The sequence below is a fragment of the Astatotilapia calliptera genome, chromosome 13, assembly GCF_964374335.1.
Source record: "Astatotilapia calliptera chromosome 13, fAstCal68.1, whole genome shotgun sequence".
NCBI lineage: Eukaryota > Metazoa > Chordata > Actinopteri > Cichliformes > Cichlidae > Astatotilapia > Astatotilapia calliptera.
This window is the reverse complement of record NC_137434.1, coordinates 6042655-6055071: the sequence shown is the minus strand read 5'-3', so window position 1 is coordinate 6055071 and position 12417 is coordinate 6042655. Positions and strand designations below refer to the sequence as shown.

The following is a 12417-nucleotide window of genomic DNA, read 5'->3' as shown; positions in this document are numbered from 1 at the left end:
CTGCGATCATTCTGTAGCTTTTCAAGAATGTACCAGACTGTAGATTTGACCCGTCCTGGGTTTTAGGGTTTTTTTCCCCCAGCCTAATGATGTGTTCCTTCACTTGCATCAGTAAAAAGCAACCAAATAGTTCTACACTGGTAATCAACTGAACTGAATCACCTTTACCTGCTGACTTTAGAATAAAAATAATGGGTGGATGGGTCATGAAACCTCTTGTTAGTCCAATTACTTTTATAATAATTCTCTCAAACCATTTTGCCTGATTTAAAATCCATTTCTTGTTATTTTTTTAAACAAAAAACAAATAGAATAAACTTTTAATTTTCCAAATAGCAATGGACCTAACCGTATGTTCATTAAGAAATGTTGCAATATACATTTTCTATAAAATATATTACAAAGGTAAATGGACTGTTCATTGTCAGGTGAGACTGACATCAACTTTTAAATATGGAGCTGAGAGAGGGGTCTCTAAAACTCACAAATTACCAAATATTGGTTTGATTTTCACAATGCCTCAAAAAAAATAAAATAAAAACCCCTCATCTATCACCAGCAGCCAACTGGGTCAGTGCATGTGGGACTGACCAACATCCCCCAACAGGATATGATGCATTACTTTGTGATTTTTAGAGTTACAAATACAAACGGGGTAGTGGACTGTGGTCGATATGATAAAGTAATTCAAATGTCCATTAACTGTATATTTAAAGGAACAGGTACGAGTCAAAATCCTGGTCAAAAGCAGATCTGTGGGACTCTGTCAGGCACTTGTGCAATTTTCCGTCTCGTGGCAGCTAATGACCTTTAACACCCATCAGTCTGCTTCTTGAATTGAAGTTTCATACCTCCCACCATTTTTTTCTGGCCTCTTCTTGTTCAGTCAGTGAGTTTACTTGGAGGGTGCTTAGGTCCCGGGGAATAGAGTTATGAAATGTTTGGCAATAGACACAGCAAGTTTAGAGGTATGAAATAAGAGCAGGCGTGGGGGGAAGGGACATGTACAGCTGATCCTCTATAGTAAAATGATCTGATCAGGAGATAGGCTGGTCAATGTGAGGTGACCCGCCCGCACTAGTTATGCAACAAACATACTTAAATCCTCCTATTTATGACATGGAGGCTCTAAATTAAACAGGCATCATATGATAATAACTGAGGAGGGCAGACAGGAAGGAAGACTGAGGACAGCGCAGAGAGAGCCCATCAATAAGACAGTGTTTAAAGTTTAACCATCCAGGCATTACATGTCTTTCCACTCAAACCTTACACAAGCCTCAGTTTATTTTCAGGGGTTTGAACGGGTTTGAAATTACTCCTATGTTACGCGAGGAGAAAAACAAGAACAAACCAAAGGCTGTAAAACCAATTTTAGAAGCGCAAGGTGTTGCCAAACCTGAGCAGAGACCACAGAGGAATCTACAGATAGGCTGTCGAGTTCCAACCTGAAACAGAACTGAGGCCTTGTTGAGGCTGACAGCTCAGAAATATTAAGAGCAGCAGCTGGACATAGATGTAGTTATGAATCTTCTGATTTCACACAATGTCAAGCTATTCTTTGAAACATGTAAATCTGACACACTGAACAATGGATGCCAGGGGATAGAAGCCATAACCCATCCATCCACTTACTTCTGCTTCCTATTCACTGTATACTGGTTACAGTTGTGCTGATGAATATATTACTATATAGAACAGAAGCAATACATTCACCTTTTGCCCTTCACATACCAGCAGTATATGCACCATGAAAGGTCATATAGGAACTGTGTTGATTAGTCATTACTTATTAAATGTATTCTTAATTTTCAGACTGCTGCAAAATTTCAACTTTGCTGAACTAAATGAATAAACTGCACAGTTCCTTCAACCCACAAAACTGAGCTTTAAAGGAAAAGATCAAATTACTAGCAGGCCTCTCAGGAGGTGTGAAATTGGACGAAAGAACATGACGGAAACCCGCTGGTTCTGTTTAATACGTGTTAAGACAAATCATCGATTCTGCTTTTCATAATAAGGAAATCCGCGTGAACCCTGTGAACCCTCACGCGTGAATATTGAAATTTAGTCTCTGCCTCTGTGCACGTTTAACTTCATCGGTGCAGTTTTGGACTCCACTTTGTAACAAACTGAAAGCAAATCATTTTATAAATCAATAAAAACTTAAAACACTTTTATTGAACTTTGTGTTTTTTCCTCGAGACAACAAGCTGGTTGATGCACACTGGATTTGAGCCAGCTTAAAACAAAACAAAACAACAACAACAAAGGACTGAAATATAGGACCAATCCCGCGAGATATAAAAAGACTCTAGCATCCGACTTAACAAGAGTCACACACTTTCCCACAAAACACTTATCAGATCAAGGGAATTTTGTCTAAACTTTCAAGCCTCAAGCTGAAATAACTCTGATAATATTGCTACAATATCATCAGACGTCACTCCTGCACTTCTGAAGTCAATTAATGGACTGCAATAACATGAGGTACCACAAAAACAGGAGCCCTTTTGATCATCAATGACAAAGTGACAAGTATTGCTTGTATATTTTATTTTATGTACAGTACATGTAAAAAAAAAAAAAAAAAAAAAAAGTAGCTAATATTATTGACCAACGTAGGCAACAGTAGACAGCCATGTTGCTCATATGTGGGGAAAAATCCTGTCGACCACTTCCCCTCTCAGGCATACGTACGTATAGACTCTTAAACTGTAAGGCTGCCTGGGACCTAGCTGCGCTTGACTACAAACCGTCAAACTGCAGATTATCAAAAAAAAAAAAAGAAGAAAGAAGAGTGCATTAAACTGCTCCCCTTTAAAAATACGCTTCGCTGACAGCAAGCCTCGATGGGAACGAACAGTTTCCAGGCAGACAGAAAGCAGACGGACCGGTCTGCTGAGTGTGACTGCGCGCAACGTTAAGTTACGTTTTTAAACACCGACAGGGCTGCCTCGCCTTTCCCTCCCTTCCCCTCTAAATCCAACTGTGCTGCTTTCAACACAAAAGGTCACTAAAGGTCAGCGGCGCAGTCTGTCTGCTTTTGCCTGATGTCTCAATATAACTGCTCCAACTAGTAGCAAGCAGGTTTTTTTCCTTTTATCTTCAGCACACTCAGCAGTTGAATTCACAGTATTCTTACAGCATGTTATTTTTTCTTCTTCTCCCAAAGTCACTCATAAAGCTTTAACTGATAATGCATAGGGGACTTCTGACGCGCTTGTTCGTCCATGTTTATCCAGTGGATAATGTTAAAACATGGAGAATTTTTTTTGTAGTGAGAGAGAAACGCACCCAAGTCAAAATGCGAGAATACAGTGTACACAACCATCTGTGTCTGGTGTCCCCGAAATTGTACGACTAAAAAGACAAAAAAAAAAAAAAAAAAAAAAGTTGTTTTGTATCTCCAAGGCCATGGATAGTCAACCACAAAGACTTTTGAATTCCCCTGCAGCCTAACAGGGCTGTATCTCGCAATAGTGTTTCAGACAGTGAGCTTACAGCAGGCCACCAAGGTACAGATAAAGTGCTTTTTTTTTTCTTAAACGTGACACTTTTAAATAATTAATAATGGTTCTCAGGGAAAAAAAACAAACAAAAAAAACAAAAGCGTTGGGAGGGGTAGAGTACGCCGACATGACACTCGTAACGTTAGAAAATGAAATGGAAAAGAGACACGACATGAATCAGGAGAGGAACAGAGTTCAGTATAAATACATCCACAAATCCAACTAATGTCGCGGAAGGCTACGAGGATGAAACACTGTGATCGCTAGCTGGAAACAGTCACTACTGTCTCTGGATGGAGCTGTTCACATTTTCAGAGGAAAAGAGGTTTTGGGGTAAGACTTTTTTTCCTTTTTAAACTTGTGTCCGAGGGATGAAGGAGGAAGAGGAGGGGGAGCCTTCTTGGCTGGAGGAGGGGAACCTTGGAGCCAAACGACGACGGCGGCAAGGCCCGCGATAATGACAGCAGCAGATTGGGAGGTTTTTGCGAGACTGTAGTAGAAAGGGTGAACTTACTGGATCATAATAAAACATTACAGACAATAAATACATTCAGGTCCTTGTAGTGTTGTTATTCGGCTCTATTGAAATATGATTAAATCTAGGAAAGGAAAAAAAAAAAAAAAAAAAAAAAAGGAGGAATAGTTTATAGTTCAAAGAAGACCATGAGATGCCAGGCCTTTATATTTTTTGCTCCCTTATCCGGTCTCAAGAACACTCCACCTTGGCGGCCATTTTCCACCAGCCTTGTGAGAAAAAATAAAATAAAATAAAAAATGAGAGGGCGTATAAATAGTAGCCGTGGCAACCACACGTACTCCCTCCTGGGTCTTGATGACATAGTCTGAGAATTCAGAAAAACCTCGGAGACTTGTCTTCAGTCCTCAGGCTCTATGCAAAAAAAGAGAGAGAGGCAAAAGGGGGATAGACAATGAGCAAACAAGGCAGGTCATGCATCCGGTGCAGGTCATTTTTAACTGAGTCTGCAAGAATCAGCAGTGCGTTTGGTGTTGTGCTCAACATGTTATATCAGTCATGTGAAACCTCTGTGTAGCTGACAGAGGAAGAAAAACGCTTCCTTTATGAGGTCTGGAAAAGGCACCAAATATAGGCTTGCCTTAACCCCTTACTGTTTATCCTCTGCTATAACCAATTCCCTCTTGGCTGCTGTGCTCGTAACAGAGTAAACAGTGGGGTTGGAAATGGTCTGTTTGCCCCTTCTATCACTCAGAGACAATATTTAACATTTGAGTGTATGTTGAGAAACCTGCTGCTTGGCTACCCAGGCTAGGTCACCACACTTGGACGACAACCAAATAAGAGATGACTTTAAAAAAAGAAACAACTTATGGTCATGCACTCTGATTGCTTGAATTGAAGCAGTACAGCCTGATGCGAGTCCTTTTCTGAAATGAGCCTTTTAAACAAACCATCCCTGTTGACAGGCAGCCGCACAGCCTGTGCCTTCATTAGAGCTTGTGTTAATGTTTGCTCTGCTGCCTCAAACACAGCACCTGTTTCAGGACGTGAATGCAGCGAGGCTGGCACGACACAGCTCAAAGTGTTTGGTACTAGAGCGGGTTGGAGCACAAGCTCTTTTTCTTTTAGCTCAGCATTCTGCCCTAAAGTTTAACATGCTCATCAAATTACAGGTTTCACAGATATTTGAGGGAAGAGCTGGTGAATACAGCCGGAGAGGCACAGGGAATATTTAACAATTGTCATTGCACGTGTACTACAAAATTGTGGGGCTCTATACTAACTGCTCCAGCATAAAATATAAAGGAATAAATAGCAAACAGGAGAAATATATACAATCAAGAGGGACACAATTGAAATAAATTAAAAACATACACTTTTAGCTTGGCTGTACATTCTTTCTGGTGTGTGCGCTTTTTTTTTTGGGGGGGGGGGGGGGTGTCAAATCATAGAATCAATGCAAATATCAAAGTTACTCAATTTCTAATCGTTTAAGAAAGAAAAGGTTCATATTAAAAAAAAAAAAACAAAACAGAAAATGCCAAAAACTGAGAAACGTGCCGACTTACTGTCAATCAACTGACTCATGCATGCAGCCCGTATTGTGTCTGCACAGCCAACATTTCTACACTGGCAGCTCTTGCTCATCTGCACCAGCTCTGTGCTGTAATTTGTTCTTGCTGAGTCAGACTTGTTTCTCATAGTCAATCATTGTGATTAAAACTACCAGTTGGGCCACTGATGACTAGACCGAGTTTTTTTTTGTCATCTAAAAAAATAAAATACAATCTAAAATACAAGCAGCCAGTTGGTGTTGGTCCGTGTGTTTGTGTGGGCCTTGTTTTTTTGTTTTGTTTTTTTGTGGGGGAGCACACAACGACAACACCAACTGGCTGCTTGTATTATCTTCTTAGGTTCACTTAAAGCATTTCCTTCATCTACCATGTAGACATTGTTTGAAAAAAAATGCAGGTGATCGGTAACGATTTCTGTAATATTCTATGTTTATAGTAGAGCTGGGCGATAGAACGATAACGATATGTATCGCGATATAACTTTTACTCGATAGAGAAATTAAGCTATCGCGATAGACCTCGCCGCTCTTGTCCTCTTAAGAAAAAAGAAAAAAAAAAAAAAAAAAGGTCAGCCAATCCAAATTAAGTAGCGCAGAGCCGAACCAATCACAGCCGCAGCGTCATGTCGCGTGACTTGTTACGTACAGCACAAGTGCCAAGCCGCACGTGTGTTTGTTTGGGAAGCAGCCAGCGGGTAATGGAGCCAGCGCGTAATGGAGGAAATGAGTGTGCCGACTAGAAAAATCAACCGAGCGTGACCGAAGAGAAAACAGATGATGGTTCCAACGCCGGAGAGATTGTCGAACGGAAGAGCCATAGAAGCTCCGTAGTGTGAAGGTATTTCGGCTATTTCAAGTCTGACAAAAAACAGAGTAGCGTGCACTGTAAATTATGCCGAAAGCAAGTCTGGAAATACAATAAACTGGTGCATGCGTCACACTGTGCGCCACGTTATTGTTTCGGTGAAATGAATTTCTACAATACTGTTAATTCTACTCTCTGCAGTGTTTAAATGCTTACATATACACACAGTTACTGTCCCTCCACACACACGACTCTGTTCTGCTTCTATGCCCCAGCTTTGTTTACTTTTTCCCACCGAGGCTTCTAGACTTCTGATTGGCCAACATTTCTGCACGGTTAGGAATCTAGCGCCACCTGCTGCTTTGGCATGTTCATAGCAGCGTTTTCCTTCATTTCTGCCTTTATGTGTGGACGGGATTATTTTTTAAAACGAAAACGGAAAATCTCTGTTTTCAAAAATACCCGTGTACGTGTGGACGTAGCCTCAGTCTCTGACTGGAAGCGCTGATTCGTCATTCGGCTTTTGTCAGACTAAAGTAACTGTTAAAAGTGTTTGAAAAGCTAAGCTATACAACAAGGAGAGATTGAGAATTTCCTTTTAGTTCTCAGTTTATTTGATATTGACAAAAGTTAGTCAGTTTTGTCTGTTCTTCTGTAAAACAAACTAAGATTTATTTTTAGAATTAGTATGTTGTTTCTAAGTGGAATTGACAATTTAGTAGTCTGTTTCGTTTGTTCTATTTTGAAACTTAAACGCTTTAGCGGCTGCCTTTTGTGTAGTTTGCAATATTTGCCTTTATTTATCTGAAAAAGTCTCATGTTCCTTAAGTACATCTACCCTGTTGAACTTATTATGGGAAATAAATACTTAAATAAAAACAAGCTGCTGATTATTTCACATTTTACTTGTGAGCAACGGCACATTTAAATCTTACAAATATAGTTATTTGGCTTATATCGTGATAGATATCGTTATCGACTGAAATGAAAAAAACATATCGTGATATGAAAAAATCTCATATCGCCCAGCTCTAGTTTATAGTATACCCCTTTGCCCAACATAGTCATAGAAGTGATACAGGCACATGTAAGTGCTATGAACTCACCTACGTGTCGCAGTGAGAAAGCAGTGACGTAATCTCCGGGCTCATGTGACCCACGGCCTTGGCTGCCTCCAGGATAGCTCTCCGGTACATCCCTTTCTTCTTCCGGTTGAAGCGGGACCTGAAGAGCTCTCTGAAGGGCGACAGTTTGGCAACAGAAAGCTGGGAGGTTGTGGGTGAACCGAACCACGCCACCTTGGCTTGGGGCCACTGGGCCTCGCAACTGGCTGTCTCCTGCTTGCGAGTGCCGCTGATGCTCAGGACGCGTGCGGGCCACCAGGGGAAGCCGTGGATTTTCCCCCACACGATGTCACCCACCGCTATGGCGTGACCTTCTTCTGTCACACACTTTGTCATGCTGCGGGTGTGAAGCCGCACTGTGAGAGGCGGCACCGTCTTGCAGTCGTCCCGTGAAGGTACAGAAGATGAGGTTACAGAGAGGTCTTCACCAGGCGCCAGATCGCACAGCTCTGGTGAGGTGCCGTCCGAGCTGAAGGACTTTGACTCGTCCAGGCTGTCGCTACTGCACACCGACAAACTAGAAGAATCCGCTTTACGTTTACGGAAGTTAATGAGAAGGGTGAGGTCGCTGTGGCCGCGATCCACCTCCTCACCTGAACTCCCTGACCACAATTCCAGAGAGTTCTTGCCTTCTCCTGAGTCTTCGGAGTGTGGGAGGCACGGCCCGGGCCCCCTAGGGCTCCGTCTCCTGGTGCCTCCAAGAAGTTCCGCATCATACTCAACCACGCTCTCCTCAGTGTCCCTCTGAGGGGGTCTCAAACGGATCTTTGGAGAAGGTGTGTCCTGACCTACATTTGCAAAAGGTCTTGTTAGTTTGAGTTTGGGAATGGACACAGTGAGGCCAGACCTTGTGGCATCTAGAATGTGCCGCTGTTCCTTGGTGGCATCAGAAGTTGCCTTGTCGTTTTCCCCCACGCCATTCTGCACCAGCTGTTTGGGGCAGAATGGTTTGACTGAACCGTGGACTCGTGCCGGGATCTTCATAACCTCCCCCTTGCCCTGTGGAGTGCTGTAGGAGATCTTTATGACGGGACTGTGTGGAATAACATCAGTTCCAGGGTACTTCTCCCCATCAGCCTCGCACCTTTTGTCCTTTCTGAGACGCTTACTATCAAGGCTGGTGCCATTTTCCCGTCTTTTAGTGTCCTTGGCTGTGACTGTGTCCTCTTTTCTTGACAACTTATTAGGAGTATCCTTGTCGTAGCCGTCATCGTCACTTTGTAGTGAATTTTCTTTTCTAGAGGTCTTGGTGTTGCTCATGCCATCTTTGCTGTCCTCGTCACTATTTAGCGTGTTCTTGCACTTTTCACACAGTACCTGCCGAGGCCGCAGACGGATAGTACTTATGGTCATACGGCCGGGCTCTCGCGTTCGCCTCTTCTTTCTCTTGATTGGTCGTGGAGGGGGTTGAGGTACCCATTGGCTGTAGGTGTGGCGCACCCATAAGGGCTGGGGGAAGGGGGCTCCTTCAAAATAAGGAGGATAAGGAGTCTGTCCAGCTGGCACTGGTGTGGGAACGGGGCAGGGTAGAGGAGGTGTAGGTATGCTGCTTTCAGGGAGAGTGTTTTCATCCTTTGGTCTGTGTGAAACCTGGCTGGGAGATTTGGAAACCGAGTCCTCGCTCAGAACTTCTTGGATTTCAGAAGCAGGTTTAGATTCTTGGCAGTCCCCGAGTTTTGTTGTGAAGTCTGGTAGACAAAATAGCCCGGTCCTAAAATAAACGAGAGAAAAAAGAAACAGTGTATAAATAGCTGTGGATCTTGTTAAGCTTTATACAGCAAAGATGATACAGTCGTGCTAAACCCTGAGAATTTTTACTTCAACAATCCCCTCCATTAGAACAACATGCCTCAACATGTGACACAACCTGAGGCAAGTAGGACAGCACTGAAACAATAAAAGAACAGCCAAAACTGTTCACATTGTCGAAAAAAACAAACAAACATATATAACTAGTTTTGGTTTTACTTTGACGCGAGACATTGATGTCACTCTCCCTGTCACCTGGGTGCTGAAGGTTCTTAACATGTGGGGGTTGGGGTTTGTTGTGCAAGCAGACAGACAGTTATCTGTGCCTCAGCCTCAGGCCACAGAAGCAACAGTGCTGCTGAATTTTCCCTAAGTGATTTTTATGTGATTTTTGCGTGTGTGTGTGTGCTTTTTTTTTTTTTTTTTTTTTTTTATAAACACACTGGGATCAGCAAACATGTCCAGTGAGGTCCTAACTGCCAAGAAAGTCTTTGAGAGGTGGCTGGCAAGCAACAGTAACATAGCTGTGCTGCCTTAGTCAGGAGACAACAGACAAAGAGACTACAGGATGCCCGAGACCACCCCCTCCTCCCCAACATCTGACTGAACAAAAACAATCCCATGAATCACTCGGGATTCAGAGAGGTAGGGAAGGAGCCAGGAGATTTCAGTTTGTTTTTGCATCCGTGTCTACTTGGGGCTTATGTGCGGCAAGATTATTAATTAGTGCACATTTGGGGAGCCTGCTTTCCTCCCCAAGAGAAGTAGTTGGCAGGCATCTCCAAATAATAGTCTCCTGGTGAGGCTTGTTACTCTTAGCTTTAGGCTCCCATAACAAAATATGCGCCCCTATAGCTGTTGAATATCACTCTTTACTCTGATTGACGCAGCACAAACAAGGCTGTATGTAGTAGGGAACACACAGTAATAGTTAAGCGCAGTACAAGGACGCAGAATATGGCCAGGCATGATTCACCACACTGTTGTCTTTTCATGCTGTGGTGGAGATCTGTCAGAATGATAGGGCAAGACAATAAGATTAAAAAAAATAATGCAACAATCTGTTTGCATCGGACAATGACAGGAAGTGTATTGCCATGAGCTGAAAAGGAGGAATTAGTCAAATTTTGTCAGTGACAAGGCCTAAAATATAGGCCTATTTTAAGTTATTCCAAGGCCGACCTTTTCCCATTTGGGTGGGTTATTTTCAGTACAGCATGAGCTCTTGCACGAAAAACCATCTAAGCATACTAAGGGGAAAAGCTGGTCAGGTTCTGATTCTGCTCGTCTATAAATAGCCTAAAGCCAGTGGCTTTTAAGGTGCACAGCACCAGGAGGAACACAAGGCTTATACATGTGACACACAACAAGAGGGCCTGATAAGACATGACACTGATACATGTCAAATTATACTTGTATGGTTCTCTTTTGAACAGACTGTGCTTTCTATCAATAGCCCCATTTTTTTATGTTTTGCTTTGTCAGAGGCTAAGATGGACACAGATAAGACCAAAGCTTGATTTACCGAAAATGAGACACAGTTGTGATCATTCAAATGTATTTTAATAATTTTCTATTGTTTCTGCTAGTCAGAAATGACAGGTTATAATGTTGCTGCCTTTGAATAAATTTCAGCTTACTGTACTCAGACATTTGCCTACAAAACTAGTGCACATTCACATTTCTGTACAATTGCATGATAATAAAACAGATAAAAATAAATAGTGTGTAGCTAAGGCCTGGCTATTTTACTGGATTCGCTTTAGCTGCTCTTCCCTTGATTAGGCTAACAATAAGCTATAGCTGAACCCACTGACAGTAGATATTTTTCAACAGAAGTCACTAACAGTCTCTACAGGCTGGGCTAATGCCTTTATATAGTTTTCCTCCATCGTAAAATCGAGTATTTCGCCGTCTTATTATAGGCAAAAATGACATCACTTTAACATTAGCCGAGAAGCTAGCAGATAGCCACCTTGTCAGCTACAATAACCTGCAAGCCTTTTGTATAAAGGCCTAGGTCGCTAATAGTTAGCTTTGACTTAGCATCCAAGGTAAATTAGCCGTTAGCAGTATTTAGCAAATAATTTTTAGACGATAATATATAAAAGAAGTTTAGAAAAAATAGTGCTCACTTTTTGTTGCAATCGAGTAAAATCCCCGTGTAGATCCTTTCTCGATAGGTCAGCGTCACCACCAGTGTATCGTTAACTATTTGATCGATAGTGACAGGTACCCGAGAGCCGGCCCGCAGCTCCTCGGCCACAGCCTCCATGTTTCCCGGGGTGAGTTGTCCGGCTCGGCGGTGCTCGATCCCGGCCAAGGGAGCCACGGTCGCGTCGGCCAAAGATCCGTCTCCCCTTCGCTATTGGAGCAGGAGGCTACACCAGGGCATAAAATGACGCCATCACCCCCACCAAGTCAATTACAACAGTACTGCCACCGCTGACATCACGCTCTCTGTGCTACAGGAGCAGAAAATCTCTCAAGACAAGGCCTACCCTTTCTCTGTCTCACTTTGTACTGCTTGATGCCATTCATTACCCCGGCACTTTTCGCTTTTTCCCCCCCTCTTTTAAACTCAGCAGCAGGTTTATGGCGTCCGTCTTCAAAACAAATACCACAATTACACATGAAAACTGAAAACGCATACAAGCATTTTAAAATAATATGTAATCAAAAATTAAAACTGATGATGACAAAAATGGCAATTAAATAATAATCACAAGATGCAGAGCCAGCTGACAACGATTATATATAATGTCACACACGCACACAAATAAATAAAACATTTAATGTGCTATTTGACAAAAACCTGCCACTTTACTTTAATGTATCTTGTTGTAAATTACATTAATGAGGATATTATTATCTATTTGGAGCTAAAAACGTCGAGTTCCCCTTTAAAATGATCTATTTTAAGACTGGCTTAATTTACTCTGCATGTAGGTAATACATGCCCGGTGAGCCAATAACGCTTTTTCTGAAAAGCTTATTTTGACACAATAAAGTATTTATTTTATGCAAGTTAAAGTTAACATGATTACTTTGCTTAGTGGAGAGAGCATCTTGCAGAAGTTAAAAGAAAAATAGAAACACACCAGCTGTGAACTGGAAACTTTCTAAACACTCCCTTGCCAAGTTAGGATTTGAAATGTTTACCTTATAGACTTGTG

The 12417-nt window shown here is 42.2% G+C and overlaps 1 protein-coding gene across 1 annotated transcript; it reads right to left on the bottom strand.

Annotated features, from left to right (window-relative positions):
- Positions 1-3839: 3839 nt before the first annotated feature.
- On the bottom strand, positions 3840-11812 carry pwwp2b (PWWP domain containing 2B). Its single transcript, XM_026190056.2, has 3 exons — positions 11377-11812; positions 7475-9203; positions 3840-4401 (listed from the first exon to the last, which is right to left on the bottom strand). Exons 1-2 carry the CDS (start codon positions 11514-11516, stop codon positions 7475-7477), a joined length of 1869 nt encoding a protein of 622 aa, XP_026045841.1. The 5' UTR covers positions 11517-11812; the 3' UTR covers positions 3840-4401.
- Positions 11813-12417: the final 605 nt, after the last annotated feature.